Source organism: Engystomops pustulosus, chromosome 4 (assembly GCF_040894005.1).
Source record: "Engystomops pustulosus chromosome 4, aEngPut4.maternal, whole genome shotgun sequence".
Classification (NCBI taxonomy): Eukaryota; Metazoa; Chordata; class Amphibia; order Anura; family Leptodactylidae; genus Engystomops; species Engystomops pustulosus.
The window spans coordinates 22,597,387-22,612,729 of NC_092414.1; the positions used below are offsets into that span (position 1 = coordinate 22,597,387).

At 41.8% G+C, this 15,343-nt stretch overlaps 1 protein-coding gene across 2 annotated transcripts in view; it reads left to right on the top strand.

Annotated features, from left to right (window-relative positions):
• Nucleotides 1-13,860, top strand: part of EBF1 (EBF transcription factor 1) — a 288,238-nt gene extending 274,378 nt beyond the window's left edge. Inside the window, exons 12-17 of one of the 2 annotated variants that reach the window (XM_072145484.1) lie at nt 7,108-7,173; nt 8,539-8,719; nt 8,851-9,030; nt 9,320-9,514; nt 10,756-10,824; nt 12,309-13,860. In XM_072145484.1, coding sequence (XP_072001585.1) covers nt 7,108-7,173; nt 8,539-8,719; nt 8,851-9,030; nt 9,320-9,514; nt 10,756-10,823 — 690 coding nt within the window. In that variant the 3' untranslated portion in view covers nt 10,824; nt 12,309-13,860. The remainder of the gene's footprint in view (nt 1-7,107; nt 7,174-8,538; nt 8,720-8,850; nt 9,031-9,319; nt 9,515-10,755; nt 10,825-12,308) is intronic. The other variant, XM_072145485.1, reaches the window with a different exon arrangement.
• The last annotated feature ends 1,483 nt before the right edge of the window (nt 13,861-15,343 follow it).

The window sequence follows — 15,343 nt, forward strand, 5'->3', positions numbered from 1 at the left end:
CCTAACCATAGCCCTAGAATAGATATTATCCTCCAGATAGTCCTGGGACACCCCTTTTAAATGTGCAATGTCACTCTGTTTGCAATTGCTCCCTGGCTGTCATATCTTATAATGTTCATTTTCCCTTTCCCAAGTGTATAGACAGTTAAAAATGTAAAGGGAATGTCATCCTTTTATCATAACGTCAATTTTTAGGTTTGAAGAAGAGTTTCCTTATATACGATAACAACAATCAGAGCTCTGTGTAGATACTTAAACGGTAACGTTCTGGTTATTTGCAGTCACCACTAGAGGGAGCTCTATCATGAGTGATGTTTTATAATATCCAGTAAGCTCCCTCTAGTGGTGGTATCAGAAAAAAAAAAAAAAATTTAAATATATATTCTGCTTTTGAGGCCTCAATAAGTAATGAATTAGGAAGGCCGTATTTGACATTAGACTACAGCGCTCTTCATCATTAGGGCAGGAGGTAACCGATACAGGGCAGGCGCTGTGCTTCGTCACCTGCTCGTCTTAAGGAGTCTTTGAGGACAGACACCTCTGGGGCTGAGTTTAGCTGCTGATCCTTTGCCATGGCTGGAAGCAGAGCTCTGGCTCATTAGTGTCTCTCCCTGGGGCTGAGAGCTCAGCACCATGGCTATGCTGTGTGATCCATCATTGTAAAGTCATCTGTCCCAGGCAGCTGTGCACAGGCCAGCCGATCGAAGGAACAGCGCTTACAAGTCTATTATTGCAGGCGGGACAGTAATTGAGCAGCAGGGATGGAAGGGAGCAGCTTAGGGAATAGGACAGAAATCGGAACTTGATAATATCACACAGCAAATCATTCATCCCCAAGCACCGGGCTTGTTCCTGTGCCAATCCGATTTATTGGGCTTCTTATGAATGCTCAGCATATAAAGAAATACATTTAACTCCCTGTGTGTTCAAACCATTACAGATAAGAATAGGGGGCGGCTTTGTTTCCGGAAAACAGCGCCACATCTCTCTAATGGGGCAATGACTGGTATTTTATTTCAGTCTCATTCCATAAAATGTAGCTGCGTTGCAATACCAGATCTGTGCACAAGGGGGGCGCCGTTTGTAGGAAAAGTATTGTTTAGTCACTTTAGTCACTTTAAAGTATGGAGTCAGACAATATAATGTCATATTTTCCGAAATACTCCTTTTATCCAAATTACAATCCATGGAGTCCTGTAATTAAAAAAATATATAATCATGGATGTACAGATTGGTCAAAGGGGGTATCCTATTCAATAACCAGTCCATAGGTTAAGTAAATAATATAAAATTATGTGATCTGACACCTTGCCGGCTGGTGACACATCTGTCCATTATATACAGGACAGTCTTATTAAAGTGAAAGGGACGGAGCTGCTAAACTAAACACAAACCACCGTATACAGTATAGGACTGTGTGTACAGTGAACAAGCTAGAGTGCTCACCTATGTCCCCTCAATCAGCTGATCATTGAGGGTTCTGGGTGTCAGAATCCCACTAATCAAAGATTTGGATATAAAAGTTCTAAAAAAAAGCTTTACTTACCAAATCAGATAAGGTATCATCTTTAGTTCCCTCTAGTGGTGGCTTTTGGAAGTCAGAATTGTAACATTTAAACATGTCCAAACATAGTATATAAAGTAATTACTATTTTGCATTGTACGGCATTGAGTTAGATCATGGCAGTTCTGGCGTGACAGAGGTTAATTCTCATTTTTGTCACCACCGAGCAGGTGTAAGATTTCACACGTATAATTACAATACTCGGCTGACAATCTCAGCTCATAACTCTGCACAGCCATGCATGGAGTAAAAGGGGGAGAGTGCATTTCCACAATGGAGAATTAAGGTGATATTAGGACGGAAACCACATGCTCTATATGTCATGAAAGCCCTCGCTGTCACCTCCACACAGACATGTGTCACTGTATACTGACATCACACTCACCCCTTCACCTCCCAGCTCAAAATATAGAAATGTTCTAATGTAAGTGTGAGGATTCATAACCACAAGATCACTTTCCCCCATATCACATGTGGAGTAGTAGCAGTGGTTGCTGTGTACTGACTGAGCCTCTGAGCGACCAGGGAAAAATGTGACCCCAAGACTCTGCACAGTATACAGTATATAGGAGGGGGTCAGATAAAAATAGAACTATATATTGTAATATCATGGCATAGAAATTTTTACTGATGTTATAAAAGTGAACCTATCATATTTATTATGGGTTCCTACCTGTGAGCAGCATCTTATAGAGCAGGAGGAGCTGAACAGATTGTACTTAGTTTCCTATCAGCAGGCAGCATGTTATATAGCAGGAGGAGCTGAGAATATTGTACATAGTGTCCTATATGCAGAAAGCATGTTACAGAGCAGAGTAAGCTGAGAAGATAATACATAGTGTCCTATCTGCAGGCAGCATGTTATAGAGCAGGAGGAGCTGAGGAGATTGTACATAGTGTCCTATCTGCAGGCAGCATGTTATAGAGCAGGAGGAGCAGAGCAGATTGTATATAGTGTCCTATCTGCAGGCAGCATGTTATAGAGCAGGAGGAGCAGAGCAGATTGTATATAGTGTCCTATCTGCAGGCAGCATGTTATAGAGCAGGAGGATCTGAGCAGATTGTACATAGTGTCCTATCTGCAGGCAGCATGTTATAGAGCAGGAGGAGCTGAGCAGATTGTACATAGTGTCCTATCTGCAGTTAGCATGTTATAGAGCAGGAGGAGCTGAGCAGATTGTACATAGTGTCCTATCTGCAGGTAGCATGCTAGAGAGCAGTTAGAATTTTCTTAGTTGCACATGGCTACAAATTACTTCTCCCCTTTAAAATATTCATGAGCACTGGTAAAATGAAAACTGAGCTGTAATTGGTTGCCATGGGCAACTAAGAGCATTCTAACTCTTAGACAGCTTGATAAATCTACCCTTATGTACACAATCAGCTCAGCTCCACCTGCTCTATAACATGATGCCTACAGAAAAGACACTATGTACAATCTGCTGAACTTATCAAGCTTTTTAATACTCTGCCAGCAGATAGGACATTGTATAAAGTGTGTTCAGCTCCACCTGCTCTATAACCTGCAGATAGGACACTATTATTAACTGCATGGCCCCTCTGCTCTATAGCATGCTGCCGTCAGATAGGACACTATGTAGAGCTTGTTCAGCTCCTCATGCTCTATAACATGCTGCCTGCACATAGGATAGCATACCTAATATGACAAGTTAACAAAATATCTGTATACAGTGAGCTCCACCTTGTGGCGACATTAGGCAGCCATTATAGGCAATTATAGGGCAAGATAAAAGATCTGTTACTCTAGCATCAGAAATCATCTTTACATTCTATAGAATCTATATCTATATATAGGTATAAACATTTAGCAATGTACTTTTATACATTTGTTTGTCTTGTGAATTGTAATATTTATCCCTTATACCTTCTCAGCTTTCATGGCATCAGAGCCAGATTAGCTCCATACCTATGATTACAGCTTAGCCATCTGCCATTGTGGTTATATAACACCCCCTGGCACATCTATGGCATCGCCCGCAGCTTTATGGAAGGGGCATTGCAGGAAACTCCTCCCCCTGATCCGGTGGTGACCCTCCTCTTATGGATTGTGTGGGATACAGCTAAGCTTCCAGACCTCGCCTCCGTTTATCCGGGATCCCTCTTTTCCTAATGCCCCTTCCCCGTGTAATGTAAACCAGCTGTGTTTATTGTATTCCGAGCGCTGATGGAAAGAAGCCGGGGAAAAAAAAACCATTGTATTTATTACTTTTGCCTGTTGGGTGGGAGTGAGAGCATATGTTATAAGATCCCCTCTATTTATCCATTCTCACGTTCCTGAAATGCAGCGCAAATAAAATGCAGCCATTAACCATCTCCGGTGCGGAGCGGAATCAGCAGAATCCAATCTATTCCCCGGCACCGAACATTAAATAAATGGTAATGGGCTCCGCCGCGTCCCTCCGAGCGGGGTATGGAGTAAATGGCTTGGTTAGGGAAATCACCTTGGGTAATTGTAAGGTCACCAAACACAATTCAATCCTTCATCCTTCCACCCAACTCAAATCACCATAAATATTCCCAGTTTCCTTTAGACCATGCCCGAGTCGGAAAATTGCCCCGGCGGCGATGCCCTTTCAATCCACTAACATAATGTCATAAAATATACATTTCGAGGTAAACATGCAATGACATTATAGCCGGGCTCCCCACTCCAGCAGTAAATGAGAGGTTAACTCTCGAGTGCCAATCCCATTATTGAGGGAATTTAGCACCTTGGACAGCTCTGTAAAAATCTTTATTGCTTTTCTGACCCACTCGGCATGTTTTGCCTGTGTGTTCCTCGCCTCTCTCCTCCTGATTGAAAGGCAATATATTAGCTCCCGAACACAAACACGCCTGGGGCCCCTTCCCTCCATGGGAGTGCGGTGACACGGAGGGACTGTAATTTTCTGGTCACTATACTCTAGGGCAGAGAGCCAGGCGCCGCTGGTTAACTTTACAAAACTACGGCATGTACCAATCTGTCTTATTCAGCCTTAACGGACTCTGCTAAGTCGCTCTTCACTCTCGATTTTATTCCCTCCATCAATGACGAACACCATCAGTTTTTTTTTTTTTTTATAACCTAGAATTCATACAAAGTCATTTAAAAGAGTTCAGTTTCCACATAGAATAGTTGGGTTTCCTGGTGTATGTAATGTGGTACAACTTGCATAGGCTCATTTGCAGGCCACTTTACTTCAATTTCTTGTGATGTGTGGGAGGCAGGGTCGGCGCTAGCGTTGGGCATACCTGGGCAAGTGTCAGGGCCCAGAGATGCTGGGGGGGCCCAGATAAGGCTGTACATAATGAATCCATGGGGTTGAGGAAGCTAATTTACCAATATACATCGATTCCTGATCCTGTTCTCTTCCACTTTCCTAATATTTAAAGTGCCGGCACCTGACCCTGTACTTACGCCTCTCTGCCGCTGTAAAGTGTCAGTCAGTATCCGTGATGTCTCCCAATGGGATTAGGAAAAGGCTTTGTAAACTGTGTCTTTAAAACAAAGTAAAAGTGAAGTTCTAGCGAGTCTATCTACACTCAATACTCCCCGGGCTGGATACAAAACTGATAACAGGAGTATAGATCAAAAACACGAAGCCTGCGCCGCACAATTCTCATTACCTTCCTATTAGGTGTTGCTAATTAAAAAATAATCCATAAAACCTGCCGCTTATTACAGATTTTTACGGCTGATTTTCCCAACTCACTAGCAAATATTCATTCACTTTGATGTTCTGTAGTTAAATATGTGCCCCCACCCTCCTCCATCCCCAAATAGATGCTCCCAGCCGTCAGCATATACTAACCAGGTAAGTTGTCTCTGTCTAGGGGTTCTTGTCCTGAAGCTGAAGCTCTCTGTGACTTACCCTAAAAATAATGTATTAACACTTCTCAGGAAGACATCATGTACCCCTATGTCTCCTGAGACAGCTGCACATCCAGGGATGCAGCTATACCTAGTCCTTAGAGCCTGAAGGAGTCTAGTAGCCTCCCTGTAGTAGCCATCCTAGTAACCTATATGGCATCTACCACCAGGATGAAGGATTGTAAACCAAGCACACTGACATGCTGGTGTGTGCCCAATCTGGCAAGACCTGCTCTTCTTTAAGCTTCCTATGACCTTGCTTTTAAGAAAACAAAGGATTTACAAATCATGCAATGAACCTGAGGGGCTCCAGGCTCCATAGATGTTAATGGAACTTGGAGCCCTCAGGCTCATCTGCATAATTTTAAAAACCTTTCTTTAAAAAAACAGGACATTAGAATCTAAAAGAAGAGCAGATCCTGCCAGAGGGGGCACACACCTGTATGTCAGTGTGCCTGGTTTACTATCTTTCATCCTGGTGGTAGATGTCCTTTAAGGCCCGACTTTTGCCTTCCTCCAAATAAAGGGCTTTCAGCATTAATAAGGAAAGAATAGTGAGTAAAGAGTTAAAATTTGGCCAGGGAGAGGAGGTGTAGATACCCCTCCCGTATCTCCCAGCCCCGGTTCCCTCAGCTTCCTAGGCAATTCATCTTCATATGGTGCAGGATCTTAAATTGAAGAAATGCTAATATGTATCTAAAAGCGTGTCATCTGAGAGTTTGCGAGAGGTTTATGGTGACAGCAAAATGAATGCAATTAGATCTCAATTTTCTGATGAGAACCTGCTAAGGAATGAATAATAACAATTTGCTTTTTGGGGAAGGGCAGTGACTTTCGTTTTCTTTTTTTTCCCCCAAAGAACTTTCTTTAAGTTGAGTTTTGTGAATTTTAGTGACTACAAACAGAGCAGGTTTAATGGATGATGTATAGAAAGCTGAAACCAAGGTGGCAGTCTCTGACTAGTCAGCTTTGGCATGCTGGGAGTTGTAGTTTTATAACAGCTGGAGAGTCCCAGGTTGGGGACTACTGGACCATGACATTGGTACATGGATGAATGCCACGTCTTTGAGGTGTAATCCTGCTCTGCTTCAATTATGAAGATGCCCAACTGTGCTACGCTATTCTCTATTCTCCCTTCGCTCTGTTTACTTTGGAGGAGTCATGGTTGGCCCATTGTTGCCTATGATAACCATCCAATCAACCTGGAAAAAGACTAGACGTTGCCTTCCTACCAATAGCGACACTTGGTTCCAGTGATTGATGGGACAGTGATTGATTGGACAATCACAGGAACTAAGGGTCAGTATTGGTTGGAAGTCAACGTGTAGTCTTTTTCCAGGTGATTGGATGGTTGGCCATAGGCAACAATGGGCCAACCATGACTCCTCCAAAAGAAATAGAGCGATGAGAGAATCCAAATAATATGTCAACAGTGTCTATTCTGAGCCTACACCTTTAAAGACAGCCATCAGGGGCATAACTTGAGGGGTACAGAGGGTGCGGTCACAACCAAGTGCACTGGGGCCCATCAGCTTCCAGTTATGCCACTAGCAGCCACATTTTGGATACCGGTGCCAATACAACTATAAATATAATCACATTTTGGTGCAATTTCTTCATACCTATATAGAAACATAGTAAGATAATATTTGCTTGTTTGTGTTTTATGCAGGAAGTCATCCTAAAAAGAGCCGCGGATTTGGTAGAAGCCCTGTACGGGATGCCCCATAATAATCAGGTAAGTCACCACTCCATACATGTAACTACATACTTCTGTATCCCAATGTAATTTCATCCAGAAGAATCTGGAATCTCCATGGGGCCAATTATAAGCTCATAGGTCCCACAGCCGCAGGATACAGCTAGCACAAATCCGATGGATATTAGAGGCTGAGCACACGTGTTCCTGATCATCTCCTGTGCTGTTCCTCTTTATGTTTCGGGAATTACTGGCATTATAAAAATCCGACCTGTTCCCCATCATGTGATATTACATGACTATACCCCAAACTCAAGTTATATTATTCCCTCTAGGGAAATGTTTGTTCATTGTGTAATACGGTTAAGAAACATTTGGATACTTGTTTCATCATGTTTATGGTCTCAAGAGCGGTTCCACCTGAAATAACAAAACTCCCAGGGTCTTCTTCAACATATTTGAAAAATCTGCCATTTTTGGTGACAAAGTTAAAGGGGTTGGCAACGTTACCCCATGTTTTCTGTAATATTTGTGTGTAAGTGTGAGGGCAGGATATTAGGTAATTTACTAATATGCACCTATTTAAAGTTATGGAATGTAAGAAAAGTACCTTCCAGGACCTTTAAGGACATCTATCACCAGGATGAAGGATTGTAAACTAAGCACACTGACATATTGGTGTGTGCCCCTCTGGCTGGATCTGCTCTTCTTTAAGCTTCTTATGCCCTTGTTTTGAAGAAAAAAAGGCTTTAAAAATTATGCAAAGAAGCCTGGAGCCTCTTGGACTCATTTGCATAATTTTCAAGCATTTTTTTGGTAAAAAACAGGGAATAAGAAGTTAAAAGAAGAGCAGATCCTGCCAGAGGGGGCCCACTCTAGTATGTCGGTGTGCTTGGTTTATAATCCTTGATTTAAGTGGTAGATGTCCTTTAAACTTGTTATTACGAATTATATCATAAGGTCCTGGTAGATTGGTCATGGACAGTAAGGATCACATGGCCCACCATCACCCATTATTTTATGGACAGGTATGGCAGCTGATGAGGTAAAAGACATTTCTGAACCAGGAGATTTTACTTTACATTTCAGAAAAGTAGGTGCAGAACATGTAATAGTTTCTATAAATTATCTAATATCATGTCCCCCCACTCATTACAAAAATGTGTCTGACCCCTTTAAGGCCAAGCTTAGCTCTAACTCTAAGCACTTTTCTTTATTTTTCATCATTGAATAAGAATCATTCTAGTTCTGCTCAGTTTGCTCTATGAGGGCTTGTTTTTGCGGGACACTTTGTATTTCCAATATTTCCATTTTTTGGTACACATAATATAAAATATATTAATTATTTTTAATTGTTAAGCTTTGTGGCAATAATTATAAAAAATGTTGCTTTTTTTCCCACAGGAAATTATACTAAAGAGAGCAGCTGACATTGCTGAAGCTTTGTACAGTGTCCCCAGGAACCACAGCCAACTCCCGACCCTCGCCAACTCTTCTGTGCACCCCAGTATGATGGGGGTCAACTCCTTCAGCGGGCAACTTGCTGTTAACGTGTCAGAGCAATCATCACAGGTCTCCAACCAGGGTAAGACAAGAAGATTCATGTATGGCTTTCAACATCCGGATATCTAATTGCAGAATAATCCCAAATGTGCAATAAACCAAAAGTTGCCAAAAATATTTTTCAACAATTTTCATCATTTCATCACTTTTTAGGTTTCTCTCGCAATACAAGCAGCGTCTCCCCACATAGCTATGCCCCCAGCACCACCCCTCAGCAGACCAACTACAGCTCCGTCACCACCAGCATGAACGGCTATGGAAACACGGCTATGTCCAACCTTACTGGATCCCCTAGCTTCCTCAATGGCTCCGCCGCCAACTCTCCTTATGCCAGTAAGTATTTTTACCCAACTTTAAAGGGAAATTACTTTATGTATGGAAGGACACGTGTACCAAAATGAAAGGGTCACCACATTTCCTGGTCAAGTAGATGGAGCCGATGTCTTATGGTGCTGCTGATGTTTGTCCTTTCACTACTCCATCTACTTGACCACAAGTAGGACCAGGAACCATCAAGTTTACCACCTGGTGAATATTTTATGTCAAAGCTGAAGATTTAAGGATATTTTTAGGAATTGGTGGCAAATCCGGACGCTGAGCTTCTCCTACATTTCTCTTACAGTTGTTCCATCTAGTCCCACGATGGCTTCTTCCACCAGCCTTCCATCCAATTGTAGCAGTTCCTCTGGGATTTTCTCCTTCTCCCCAGCCAATATGGTGTCGGCCGTGAAACAGAAAAGCGCTTTTGCTCCAGTGGTCAGACCACAGGCGTCTCCACCACCCACATGCACCAGTTCTAATGGCACCAGCCTACAAGGTAAGAGGAGGACTCCTTCATGAATAATAGGTCCATCAAAGTATTAGGGTTTTCTTAGGGGCTTGGTTGACACCATGATCACTGTACATATCAAAATATGTTCTAGTAAACCAAATATATGCTTGTTTTATACTAATACTAATCATAATTTATCTAGCAGCCCCTTCCAAATCAGAAGCGACACAATTTGACTGTTTAGCCATTTTAGTTTTACTCAGTGATTGACAGATTTTCGTATGTACACTCAAACATAGAAAGCTATCCCTCATGTAGGACCCCACTGGGCTCCTAAGCCAAGAATAAGCACACATCCATATATTACAAGACACACTGAATCTTCCCTCCAAAACTGGACACAGTATGAATTTGATCAACTCCTCTTGCTCTATAACATACTTCCTGCAGATAGGACGGTATGTACAGTCTGCTAAGTTCTTCCTACTCTATAACATGCTGCCTGCAGATGGGATACTATGTACAATCTGCTCAGCTCCTCCTGCTCTATACCATGCTGCCTGCAGATAGGATACTACATACAATATACTCTGCACTATCTGCTTTATAACATGCTGCCTGCAGATAGGACACTATTTACAATCTGCTCAGCTCCTCCTGCTCTATAACATGCTCCCTGCAGATAGGATGTTATGTACAATATGCTCACCTCCTCCTGCTCTATAACATGCTGCCTGCAGATAGGACACTATGTACAATATGCTCACCTCCTCCTGCTCTATAACATGCTGCCCGAAGATAAGATACTATGTACAATCTACCAAGCGCCTTCTGCTCTATAGCATGATACTTACACGGACACCAAGTACAATCTGTTCAGTTCCTCCTGCTCTATAACATGCTGCCTATACACAGGACAATACTTTATGTACAATGTGCTCAGGTTCCTCCTGCTCTGTAACATGCTCTTAGCAGATAGGACACTGTGTACAATCTGATCAGCTCTTCCTGCTCTACAACCTGCCTCCTGCAGATACAATGTGCAATGTGCTCATCTCTTGCTGCTATATAACCTAGTACTCACATCATAAGCTACAGTAATTCTGCCCCCTATGCAGAAATTGACCAGATTTGCTCTGAAAATCTCTCATAAGAGAGAAGTGGTCTTCTGAAGACACATTAGAATAGTACTGAGATACAGAGGAGGCCATAACTTCTAGACACAGGGTTGTCACTATGCCATTTTACCCAGTTAACTAATTTGCCCTTTTGTCTTCCCTCATCAGACCAGTCTTTTGTGGACACTGGCAAGTTCCTCAGTACAGGCTCTCTGCAGGGCTTGGCCTTCTCCTGAAGTATGTGACCAGTTCTTCCCATTTTCTGCTCCTGTCGTGTTTCTGTGTTCTGTCTGTGTCTATTGACTAGAGAAACCACTTGTATTCTTAGCTATACATCATCTAGGGCCTGGTAGAGTAGCTAAGGCCTACAACAGACCATTAACAGTGAGGAGCACTGACCACCTCCAGTACCATGACGTATGCTCTACCACAGTAGACACAGAGGGACTGGCTGCCGGGCAGTCTTGCCTTCCAAACTTGCAGAGGGTGAATTGGTTAGTCATACACAGGCGTAGGGCGAGTGTTGTCACCTATATTTGAGATGCCATTAAGATATTACTGGGGTTGACTGGCCGGTAGAACATAAAAAGGCTCATGGTTGCCTAATGATCTCCTGGCAATCCAGTTTCTACACTTCCCAGGTTCCCAAAAGTCGTTACTTCCTGTTTCCTTTAGAAATGTGATCTTTCAGCCAATCACTGCTCAAGGTGGGTCATTGCCGAGGACAGTGATGAGCTGAACGGGAGTCGGGAAGGAAGCTGGGAAAAATTGATGGGGAACATTGATCTGCGTATTTTTTGAAAGGCATTCGGACAATTTTCCAAAAAAGTTTTTAATAGCCGGGCAACTGCTTTACATAAAAAGAGGAACCCATGTTCATACATTTTACTATTTTTGGAAATTAGCAGCCATGTTTTACTAACCCCTAAGAAAAAAGACCCTTTAAGTGACCTGTTTTTCATCATTTATAGTTCAATTTCGTGTGAGTTTTTTCGGGAGAATTTATATTTTATGACATAAAGTTGAGGTTGTAATAGACAATGACTCTCCCACTGAAGACCCCAAATACAACTGGAGTCTACCCTGATTTTGATCAAGCCTTAAGATGAAAATTTAAGATAGAATAGTTGCTAAGTTGTCACGGACCCTGGTGGACATCAAATTTGTTAATGTTGTCCATCTGTTCCCCGTTGTCTTGATGTTTGCCTTTGAGTGTCAAATAGGAGGAGCCTAAAAGGAAATTCCTCGTTATTATTAAAACTTGATACGCATCATACAAAAACCAAGATGGTCTTCTCTTCAGGGTTGTTGTGTCTTAAAGGGAACATGTCATGTGTTCTAACCAAAGGAGACCTAAAATCCCAACCAGCTCTCCTCCTTCCAAAGGGATGAAGTGTAGGTTTGCTGAACCATTCCAACTTCGCCACTCTCAAATTTGCTTCATTAATACAAAAATAGGGGTGGGCCTAAATAATTGTGGGTGTGGGGATCCTAGAAAGGAGCCACTTTACACAAATTAAAATTTAGTTTCTTTGTAAAGTTCTTTGAACTTCATTGATGTTAGCCACGGTTACAGCACGGACATGTTACCCTTTAGGTTGCTAGTGGTTATTGTATTTGGATGTATCTAGTTGTGTGACATTTTCTGTGGCTTTCAGTGTTAAATATTTAGACAATTACTAATAGTCACTGTCACTTACCTCCTTTGTGTTCCCTTCCAGCTATCTCCGGCATGATTGCACCACCCATGTGAACCAAATCAAAGAAGATCTCACCTGGGGGGGGTGGTTCGTTCCCAAGAGAGATTCACCTCAAAAGTTTGGGAAGGACTTCTATCATTATCTCTTTTTTTTTTCTCTCTCTCTGACCGAGAGCAACTTTTAACTCAGGCCTCTGTACAGAGGAACCATAGAACTGCTGATGTAGACAATAGCAGAACTCACACAAATCAAGACTTGTGGGTCATGAAGAAGTCTTTGTTGTCCAGGCCACCGCCATCACGGATCTCTACATTGCTTATTGTTGAGGATGATTGCTGGAGAATTGGATGTTTGTATCACCATTTCCATGTGCTTGAAGTAACTTATTAACGTCCGTGGACAGATACGCACCATGATATCCTTGTGGTGGATCATTCGAAAGAAGTCCTAACCAGTCACATGGCTGGAACATAGGAAGCTAAGGATCTTCTCAAGAAGATCATGGAAGGGCCATGGGAGAACAAAGTACACTTTTTTTGCTATGGGTTTTGTAATTGTTTTGAAATGTTGATGGAAATCACAAGAGAAAAGATCTTTTTAGGTTTGGGATCAAAGACTCTAAATAGAGCAGAGGGTGAATCATTTTTTGATTTTCTTGCCATAGATCAAAGTTTCCATCAATTTATATTTTCCATTCGTCATGTCAATCCGGTCAAGTTTTTTTTTTTTTATTCCCAAAAGGAGGTTCTTTATCAATCGAAGGCAAACCAACATCCTGATACCCTTTATGTAGGTCTATAGAGAACACAAATGGGGCATCTACTTGGTGGATCCAATGGCGACCTCCTACCACTTATCATGGACACCTAGTTGGTTGCCCACATAGTTTTGGAATATCCTCACTCTGTATCTCTGTATCATCATTTCTCATGACCTCCATTTATGTTGAAGTGCAATTCACTAAAGAATGTTAGCCAACTTTTTCATTTTTTTATCGACTAATCCAGTCACCGCTACTGAGCTTTGGTAAATTAAGCACAAATCGAAGTATCGAATCATTGGGTTGCATATTAGTGACTGAACTCTCTTACTGAATGATAGTCAAGGGATGTCTCCTTATTCATATCCTTTTTTTTTAATTTTTAATTGACCTTTCCATCTTATAAATATTGTATATGATTTTGTGACTTTTTTTTTTTGTTTGCCAAAATTAGAACTCATCGTTCTGCCAACACAAACAAATGTAAAAAAAAAAAAGAACAAATATATATATATTACGTCAGAAAATGAACAATTGTGACACTGCCTCACACCTCACAACAGAAAGGGAAGATTTTTTTTTCTTTAAGGTGTCTTGTTTTTATTTTTTTTTTTTTTATTATTTTAAGGGAAATTTGTAAAATATCCATATAAATAATGTATTTATCTCTGGAATTTGTACAGCCCTTTACCCAATTTATTTTATTGTGTATGTTAAAATGTGAAAAAGTGCCGACTGTTATTGTTTTTTTTTCTATTGTTTCTTAAGCCTGATGAACAAATTTTTTTTTCCTATATTTTTTTTTAATTTGTCATTTTTCACTTTATGTTAAAACAAAAATTTCATTTCTTTATCGACACACGAATTGACCTGTCTTTTTTTAATCATTGATTTTATACCTTGAACCCCCTTTGACTTTAGTACGTCTTTATGCTGATGAAAGATTGTACTGTATGGTTGCTTCTGACAGTTAGATCAGCGCTGTAGCTTTCATGGTGCATTCAGTTTTTTGCTATACAAATGTCGTAGCTCACGAGACTGCATGCCGGTCACGTTATTGGTGTATGGTCGTCTGAACCAAATTTAATGCAGCAGATTGGGTTGAACAGCCAGATTGCAAATGCACCTACCATCTACCATCCGGCTGTGAGACCGGTACGGTGATGCTCTGTCCATCCACAAACTGACCGCATCATAGTGGGTTGTCCAGTGTGGGACATTTGGCTTCCTTGCGGTCTTCCTTGCACTGTATGCGGTTGTGTGAAAATGGCCTTAAAGGAAAATACACTCAAGCACACACACCAAACATTTTATAGTGGCTGTGTTTGGGATTGCAGCTCCATTCCATTCACTTGGATAGGACTGTGCTGCAAACCGGTCATGTTACCGATAACAGGCATAACAAGTCTAAGAAGTAGAGACTGGCGAACCCAATGTTCTTGCTCGGGTTTAGCCTCCCGACCCAGATATATTGGGGCACTTTTACTTACCCGGTCCGGAGGACTTCCCAAAAGCGCATTATCCGACGACAAAGCACTGTGCAGCAATTTAATAAAAACGTGCGCCCGATTTCCTGAATGTGTCGCTTCCGTGGACAGATCTGACGGAGTTCACCATCTTCCTCCCGGTGTATGTAGGTGCATTGTATGCTACACAATTTTAAAGTTAAATCCCGCGGTTTGTCCGAATCAGTCGGATCGTCTGACGGCCCACCCTCCAATTTGTGTCACATGAAAGCCGGCACTGCTGGGCCAAAATTCTCTTCTAAATGCCTGTCCCAGCGGCGCAAATCGGAAAACATCAGAATACCCTTAGTCAATAAGCCCCATTGTTGGATTGGTGGTGGAACAGCAAATTGACACCCCCTAGCAACTAGCTATGACTATTAGCCATGGCTAGTAACTAGGGGTGTCAATTTGCCAGATTGGCTGTTGGGCCCCCACTCCGACTATACGTCCTGGTCAGGAGGACAAACTTGAACAGGAACATTGGGGTCACTCATCTCTACGAAGAAGCAGATGTGTGACTCACTTCAGTGCAAGGTTGATCGTAGGAATGGCAGGTGTTGGACCCCCTTTAGTATCATATTGACCGATCTTTGTACTAAAGCACTATATTTCACCTTGTTATTAAGGAATATGCAAATAGATGTAGATAGAGCCAATGGCTGTAAGTAGAAAGAGGAAATGATGTGTTTTTACATAATTATCCCACCTGCTCCAAGCCCCGGTAGCATCAAAACAAAGGTGCAGCACAGAGCTGAGCAAAATAATGGAAATAATGAATTTTCAGCTCT